Source organism: Suillus paluster (genome assembly GCF_016628075.1).
Source record: "Suillus paluster strain FC165 chromosome Unknown EDB91scaffold_47, whole genome shotgun sequence".
In the NCBI taxonomy this organism is placed as follows: Eukaryota; Fungi; Basidiomycota; class Agaricomycetes; order Boletales; family Suillaceae; genus Suillus; species Suillus paluster.
This window is the reverse complement of record NW_024537607.1, coordinates 86,380-95,259: the sequence shown is the minus strand read 5'-3', so window position 1 is coordinate 95,259 and position 8,880 is coordinate 86,380. Positions and strand designations below refer to the sequence as shown.

At 46.6% G+C, this 8,880-nt stretch overlaps 2 protein-coding genes across 2 annotated transcripts; both read left to right on the top strand.

Annotated features, from left to right (window-relative positions):
* Positions 1 to 522: 522 nt before the first annotated feature.
* On the top strand, positions 523 to 1,002 carry EDB91DRAFT_1056821 (uncharacterized protein; the record flags this gene model as incomplete). Its single annotated transcript, XM_041314032.1, has 1 exon — positions 523 to 1,002. The coding sequence occupies one exon, from the start codon at positions 523 to 525 to the stop codon at positions 1,000 to 1,002; it is 480 nt and encodes a 159-aa protein (XP_041174822.1).
* Positions 1,003 to 3,479: 2,477 nt separating this feature from the next.
* On the top strand, positions 3,480 to 4,103 carry EDB91DRAFT_1083977 (uncharacterized protein; the record flags this gene model as incomplete). Its single annotated transcript, XM_041315695.1, has 2 exons — positions 3,480 to 3,749; positions 3,942 to 4,103. 2 exons carry the CDS (start codon positions 3,480 to 3,482, stop codon positions 4,101 to 4,103), a joined length of 432 nt encoding a protein of 143 aa, XP_041174821.1.
* Positions 4,104 to 8,880: the final 4,777 nt, after the last annotated feature.

The window sequence follows — 8,880 nt, the reverse complement described above, 5'->3', positions numbered from 1 at the left end:
CGCAGTGATCTAGCGTTGTTGACGTAAGTTTACATTTATCGATTTGTGTAGTTATCACAATATTCTTAGAATAAAACTAATATTTCCGTTGTTTGCCATAGATATGGCTAGGACCGTTTTTCACTGGGGTTTAGGGATGACGAGGTTTGGAACTGGTTTGGGCAAGGTTTAAGAACGCTGCTTTAGCTATAGACCATTCACGACAAGTACTGTAGAGTATTGTTCGGCACTGTGCGCTGCAAGATTTAGTCTAAAGTCCGACAATTATCTAAGGTTACCATTTTGGGTAGGGGTGCATGTGCGAGGGGGTCGTGTGTGTGTGCAGGTGTGCGGTGTGTGATGTGTGCGCCCAACTTTGAGCGTCCCTAATGGCTCCCACAGCTCGTGTACTCGCTGCAGATATATACATTCAATATAGTGACTTCTACCAAGTCCACTGAGCTCATGTACTCGCTGCAGGTTATGAGCCCTGCACTCGTTAATTAAAACTAGACTACAGTACACAAAAACAAGCCTGCCACCATGTCCAGCTCAAGCACCAAACTCGGAGATGATTTTCTCCGCATCCCAAAACTCATCGCAGACAGAGAAAACTGGATGACCTATAAGGATAGGTTGTCGTGGTCTGTTGATGCTCGTGGGTTGCTCGGTCACCTAGAAGGGACTGAGAAGAAACCAGTAGATCCCTTGATGTTGTCAGGAAGAGGAGCATCATGGATACCAACCACGCCAGACGAGATAAGAGAGCTCTCAGTGTACAGGACTGCTATGAAGGAATGGTGCATGGGCGAGGCAATATTGACGCAGCAAATTGCTGGAACGATCCCTGATTCCCTGTTCATACAAGTCAAGAACTTGGTGACAGCAGGAGAGATCTTTATGTACCTACCCAACCCCTTCGAGAAGTGTTCTCAAGTTATGTCCGTCAAGCTATTGCAAAAGCTGCAGGACCAGAAGTGTCCTGAGAAGGGCAACATCCGAGAGCATTTTGACAAAATGTGAGTCATCAGAGAGCAACTGTCCTCGCTCGGCCATGCCCTGACAGATGAGAGCTTCACAGCTATAATCATGAGCTCGTTGCCAGCATCCTAAAATCCCCATCTATCAGCACTGACAGCATCTGCAAAAGTCTTGAGTGTCCAACTCACCGTGGACGTTCTGATATCAACCGTCATAGACAAGTATGACCGTCATGCTTCGAAGATAAAGAAGAACTGGCTTGTCAAACAACGATGTGCAGCGTATAATGCCAACACAGGCAAACGGACCCAATGGATCAAGGGCAACTGTCACAACTGCGGCAAGTACAGTCACACGCAACGAGACTGTCATGGAGCAGGTGGAGGTGGTGCTGGAGGCAAGGGAGGCGAGAAATCTGATGGCAAAGGGAAGGACAAGAAGTCCGAGACTGTGGCCAGCGCCAAGGACAAGGACAATGATGAGGAGCCTGAAGGTGTTTGGTTAATGGATGATACAGATGAGGCAGGAGAAGAACAAACATCGCTCACATACGTGACACTAGCCAGCTCCAACTCCCAGCACAAATCTTGAACCGAGTTATTTGACTCCAGTGCATTGAGGCACATGTCATCCTACCACGATCTGTTCCAAGACTTTGTCAACATCACACTGAAACCAATCACAACAGCCTGTTAGGTACCGTACTGGGCTCAAGAAGTGGAGGGGTTGGGGCTTGGCTTCAGCTCTTGTGCTGCTGCCCTTAGCTGCCGAGTACGTGCCCTGAATTTGGAGCGGGTCCAATGTTGTCCGATGCTAGGATGAGTGGTCTGCTTTGGTCCGCTTTGAGGGTCGGGAGGTAAGTGCTACTAGCGGCAGGCCAACTAGGAGCGGAGCGGAGAAGGTGAAGGATAGTGTGGAGGGTGGATAGGAGCAGAGGGGGATGATTGATAGGGGCGGAGAAGTAAAGGGGGAGACTTAGAGCACAGCTCTAAGTTGGAGCAGAAAGTCGGAGGTGACAACAAGATGAAACTTGTGTCCAGAGGAGGCAAGGTCCTACTGAGAATTCTCACAAGTAGAAACTGCAAGAAGACAAGTAATATTAAGACTGGGGAAAATATCTAAGTACAGGATATGTTATATACTTCTAAGTGTGAGGCAGTGATTAGGAGACTTATGTTGTAAAGCTATGTACCAAGGATATAGTTTGTAAGTACTTACACAGGTGAAGACATAAGTCGGAGTGGATATCAATATGTACGCGTCGGATCAGTGATTGAGCGGTAAGAGGAGTTACCGGTGATCCAGAAGTAAGGGTCTATGTACCAAAGGGGAAAGTATATATCTAAAAGGGGAAAGAGGTTCCAGTTGAGTGGAGACGTTCTAGAAGGTGACCGGTCAGGCAGTTGAGCGGAAGCATAGGAGCGGATGTGGACTGTGATTGGACGGAGCAGAGGATGGATGGAGCAGAGGTGGTCGGAAGGCGGAGCAGATATTGATATCAGAGCGGTCAGATCAGGTATATGACACAGCCGATAAACACACCTTCAAGGCCACTGGCAAGGGGAACATCCTCATCACCCTACTGAATGGTGAGTCGAGAACTTGAGTTCTCCTCAAAGATGTCCTCTATGCACCCAAGATGGGTGTGACACTTGTCTCCATTAGCCGTCTGACAGCAGCTGGATATGCAGTGTTATTTTGCGCAGACTTGTGCAAGATCTTCAATGAGAAGAAGAAGCTGTTGGGGGAGATCCCAGTGAACAAGGGCCTGTACTGCATCAAGGGTCCTAAGAAACCATTTGCCGGAGTTGCAAAGACAGATGAGCAACTCACCATGTGAGAGATCCATGCCAGGCTCAGGCACATTGCCCCAGCCTGAGAGAGCATCAAACAAATGATCAAGGATGGCGTCATCACTGGAATCATGTTGGACCCCTCCTGATGCCACAATGGACAAATGCGACTCGTGCAAGTATGCAAAAGCCACACGCAAACCGAATTGGCAAAATTTGAGACCCTCCTAGACATGAGAAGTTTGGTGACAAAGTCCACAGCGACCTTTGGGGTCCCATCACCTGTTCGAACTCCTGGACACAAAGAATACTTTGTGTCATTTACTGATGACTTCATGAGATTCTCTCACCTGTGTCTGTTACACACTGAAGGACGAAGCCTTCAATGTGTACAAGTCCTATGAGGCCTGGGCGAACACGCAGTTCAACACAAAGATCAAACACTTCCATTCCAATTGTGGAGGAGAGTTTACTGGAGATGAGTTTACTTGTCATCTCAACAGCAAAGGCACAGAATGCAAAATTACTGTGCACGACACACCAGAACACAATGGAGTTGCAGAATGACTTAATTGAACCGTCGTCGAACAAACACGTGCGCTGCTGCACGCCAGCGAATTGCCCAAATTCCTATGAGGGGAAGCCATCATGCATGTAACCTGGTTGAAGAACTGAACGGCGACTCACACACTGGATAACAAGACTCCCCATGAGTTGTTATTCAAAATGAAGCCCAACCTCAAAGATGTACCAGTTTGGGGCTGCTGTGTCAAGGTACACTCGACTAATGGCTCAAAGCTCAATATGCGAGTGATTGATGGAAGATGGGTGGGGTTTGACCATGACAGCAATGGCCACCGAGTCTACCTCCCAGACACCTGGAGAATAGCTGTAGAGAGGAGCATCAGATTCAATGTGGCAGAGGTTAGCATACCTGTGGACCTTGACAACTGCACGGTACAAGGCAATGATGTCGGTCCAGCAATCAACCGCATGGTATGAGGCGATGATGTAGGTCCAGCACCTACCAATCCTTCTTCCCAAGACCACCTAGGGCCGCAATTCGAGGCAGCCACCCCACCACGTCGCTCTGAAAGAGTGAGAATTGAGTCAGCATACATCAAGAGCCTGCACGATGGCACAGGTACCACTGATGGCCACAGTACAGACTTACCTCGCGGGATGCAGCCTGTGGGGGAATCCATTAACCTGGCTGCTGAGCTAGGAATGGTGGGGGAGTATGGCGAGATTGACGAAGACAACAATGAAGTTTTTGCGATGGTTGCTGGAGTAGCGGCAGTGGAGGGAGTGGATCCCACCATGGTCAAAGAAGCTAGCTGCACAGACTGATTGGCCTAAATGGGAAGGTGCAATCAACAAGGAATTAACTGTGCTGGAAGAAGCACATACCTGGTCCATTGTTGAATGACCAGAAAACATCAACATTGTTGGGTGCAAGTGGGTATTTCGAATAAAGAGGAATGCTGATTGGGAAATTGAGAACATGTATGCCCCTGTAGCACGCCTCACATCCCTTCGCACAATTCTGGCTATCACAGCATGAAACGATGGGACATCGACATTTTCGACTTCCACAGTGCATTCCTAAATGGGAAGTTAGACACTGATGAGGTAATCTACATGGAATTACCAGCTGGTCTCAATGTTGACACCAAGTTCAAACACCCCGTCACTCATCTCCACGTCGCACTATATGGATCCAAGCAAGGTGCTCTCAAGTGGTACCAAGAACTGTGCTGCCTCCTCAAAAGCCTGGGGATGAATAGGTCAGAATCTGATTGGGGAGTATTCCACAAACACATTGGCATCAATATTCTCATTCTCACAGCCCACATTGACTGATTGCACAGTAACCGGTAGCAACGCCAAGCTAATTGGAGAGCTAAAACATGATGTAGCTGCATGCTACAAGTTGATGGACCTTGAACCTATTACTTCACTCCTTGGTATGAAGGTCACGCGTGACTGTGACACTGCACACCATCTCCTTCTCACACAAAAGTTATATTGAGAGCATCTTCACAAAGTACAACTTCGTGGACTTGAGGCCTTGCTCTATCCCAATGTCCCAAGACCCCAGCTGAATCCATGCTAATGAAAAACATTCCTTATCAGCAAGGCCTGTCAGCTCACTGATGCATCTTGCAGTTGGCATGCACCTCAATATCGCGTTTACTGTGTTGATCATTGCCCAATACAGTGCAAATCCCAGCATGTGTTAGGTACCGTGCCGGCTCAGGAAGCAGAGGGGTCGGGGCTTGGCTTCAGCTCTTGTGCTGCGCCCTTAGCCAAGTACGTGCCCCAAATTTGGAGCGGGTCCGACATTGTCTGACGATAGGACGAGTGGACCGCTTAGGTCTGCTTTGAGGATCGAGAGGTAAGAGCTACTAGTGGCGGGCCGACTAGGAGTGGAGTGGAGAAGGCGGGGAGTGATGCGGAGGGTGGATAGGAGCAGGGGGAATGTTTGGTAGGAGTGGGGAAGGCAGAGGATAATGCAGAGGATGGAAAAGGGTCAGAGGGGAATATTGAAAGGGGCAGAGAAATAAGGGGGAGACTTAGAGCACAGCTCTAAGTTGGAGCAGGAGGGTCGGAGGGTTGGAGGCGACAACAAGTTGAGACTTGTGTCCAGAGGAGGCAAGGTCCTACTGAGAATTCTCACAAGTAGTAACTGCAAGAAGACAAGTAATATTAAGACTGACGAAAATATCTAAGTACATGATATGTTATATACTTCTATGTATGAGGCAGTGATCAGGATAACTATGTTGTAAAGCTATGTACCAAGGATATAATTTGTAAGTACTTACACAGGTGAAGACATAAGTCAGAGTGGATATCAATATGTACGCGTCGGATCAGTGATCGAGCGGTAAAAGGAGTTACCTGGTGATCTGGAAGTAAGGGTCTATGTACCAAAGGGGAAAGTATATATCTAAAAGGGGAAAGAGGTCCAGTTGAATGGAGACATTATGGAAGGGGACTGGTTGAGTGGAAGCGTAGGGGCGAATGCGGACGATGATTGGATGGAGCAGAGAATGGATGGAGCGGAGGTGGTTGGAAAGCGGAGTGGATATTGATATTAGAGCGGTTGGATCAGGTATATGACAGCATGATCCACTGGGAAGCTGTCAAGAAAATCTACCGGTACCTAGCTGGAACCAAGAAACTCATGCTCACCTTTGGTAATGGCAAACCTGGACTCAAGGGTTTCGCAGATGCAGACAGTGCCTCGCAAGAACATCAACACACTATCTCTGGGTACACATTCATATTAGATGGAGGGGCTGTCACCTGGAGTTTGAAGAAGCAAGAGTTAGTCACACTCTCTACAACAGAAGCCGAGTATGTTGCAGCCATGCACACAGCAAAAGAAGCCATCTGGCTTCGCCGTTTTCTCACAGAGATTTTTTGCCTGCTTACTCAACCAACCACTCTTCATTGTGATAATCAATCTGCTATCACACTTGCTAACTCCGGCATGTTTCACGCACTGTAGGAAGCTGATCGCTACTGAGCTAGTATCCCCTATCTTTCCAATCCTTTCCGACCCACTTTCCTGCACTGCCGCTCCACATCAACGTCAGCCGATGATCAGCCCAGTTGGTCATGATCGATCTAAGTCAGACATTGTCTGCACATGCAATCGGTCACTGTCCATCGTCTCATGTCATTGGCCCGTCATCTACTGGTACATATATCTCTTACTTTGATTGCTTTCCATCCCCATTTGCATAATTGGACTGCCTATCGGCCTTTTATCGCCCCACCTCACACCTTATTACATGGACACAGAGAAACAAGTATTTAGCGACCCATGAGGCATCTAAAGTGACCCAGAGTTCCCCTTCATCGCTTAGTCTCATTTACTATATATTCCACCCATGTTCTTAGTAGTTTCTCTAGCAAATTCTCACTTGGAACAATTTCTTGTGTGATTTCTCATTGAGTCGTCAGCCAACTCTCTTAAATGTTTGCTCATTGCACTACACACACACCTCCTCAATTCCACTCATTTATCACTCGGCCGAGTCGGCATTGGCATTGGCTTCAACATCAACTATCAGGTCAGACAATACGACTTGTTGTTCGTGGTTTGCATTGCACTGCTTCCCCTATAGGGTCGAACACACTTGAATTGGCCGCAGTTGCGCTGATAACACAGTAGCAACCAAAACCCACAGCGCACACCAAGCATATAGACATTCATTATCATTTTATTTGTTTCTCTATTGACAAAGGTTCTATCTTACTCGAATATTGTCCTACAGACAATATGATTGCAGATACTCTCACCAAACCCCTTCCTAGTCTCAAAGCCAAACATTTCGCTACCACTCTTGGACTCCGCTCGGTTTGAGGGGGAGTGTTACACATTATAATGCTCGCTATGTCCATTATACCTATGTTACATAAGCACCTTTGTTTTACCTTCATTTGCACACAGAACTTCCTCAGTGACTTCTACCAAGTCCACTGAGGTCAGTACAGATTATCCATACTACTTACATCTAGCTAATGGCTCCTGCAGCTCGTGTACTCGCTGCATGTTGTTGGAGGGTGTAGCATCCATGCAATAGCTATGGTGCAGTTCACATATGTGCCGCTACATTTGTGCAAATTTTCTGTCATTGTGAGAACAAGTCCCAGGAACTTTCTGTCTTGTAAAAAGGCTTAGATTAATGATAGGAACATTTTGTCGAGAGCAATTTTACATAGCATTAAATTTGAGCAAGATAAATTTTTGGACATGACCCAAATTGGTGGTGAGGCTAAGATACTGGTAAAACTAGTCAAAAAGACATGCTACAGTCTCTGGAACACGTCTATGAAATTTGTACTTCCTCGAGCTGAACTCCTTGACCTGCAACTGCACTTTTTCATCTCTAGACCTGACCGGTAAGCATTCATCCACCTGTGCATCCGATGCTCCCATAACCAGATTGTACTGAGACATACAGAAGCCATAGCCTTCGGCAAGTTGGTCTTGAGTGTTTCGAAGGTGTAATCACAGTTCTCATGCAGATACCTCTTTACTGCCCCCCAAAAAAACTTGATCAAGTTGAGCTCGCAGTGGTATTTTGGCAAGAAGATGCACAAGTGACCAGCAGCCTTGATGTGATGTTTGTTAAAAGACTTAGGTGTCCAATGTCTAGATGGTTACCAATTAGTATATCAATCAGCCTTGATATATTCACTCTTATTGCTTCACCCCGTTTATTCCCTCCCTTATTTCTTTATTCCTACTTTTCCTAATCCTCCTTACCCTATATAAACTAGCATACTTAGTGCAGGATAGGCAGTTGATCCTTCCCCCAAAAAATAAAGCTTAGTTTGGCCAGTTTACTCCTGTTCGAACCCTAAGTTTCTCACAAGTCAACTTGATTCTCATGTGTACGTTCCAAGAACGCCACATATTTTTAAACTCAAATTCTAAAGCTCTATCTATCTCTTTACTCTACGGCTGCCAATTGACAAGGATTGATCACCCTCCAAGCCAACAACCCTTCCCACACCTATCCCTTACCACCTTCCATTAAAAGAACAAAAGATGTCAACTACCTCTATTGATGCATCAAAGAACTCAGAACTTCAATGACCTTATCCACACCAAGGCATCTTTCAGACCACCCTGGAATGAAACACCCTACTCACCACTGGCAATGACCACATCATCAACTGACCACCTGTCTGTTGACATCGCAGTCAACTCACTGCCAAGCCCAAATGAGCATGATGATCAAGAATTCTTATCCCCCTTGCCTCAGGATGAAGATGATGAATTACCCCCTTTGTTAGAATGTGAGATGTCAGAGGATGAAGAATGCACTACCACTAACTCTCTATACTGCACGAGCAGCAGTAAGTATGCTGATCTTCCAGATTTGAGAACCCTCCAGTGACAATCTGCTAGACCAAAATCTACCTCAAGGATTCTTCCGTGGTCCATCATAGTTATAGTCCTTGTGAACGGCAAGCCCTGCAGAGCCCTCCTAGATTCAGGCTCATTGACAGATTTCCTTTTGACCACGATTGTTGATCAGCTCAAGCTTAGATACTCCATCTTGGAAAAACTCATACCCCTGCAATTGGCTGTTTTGGGATCATG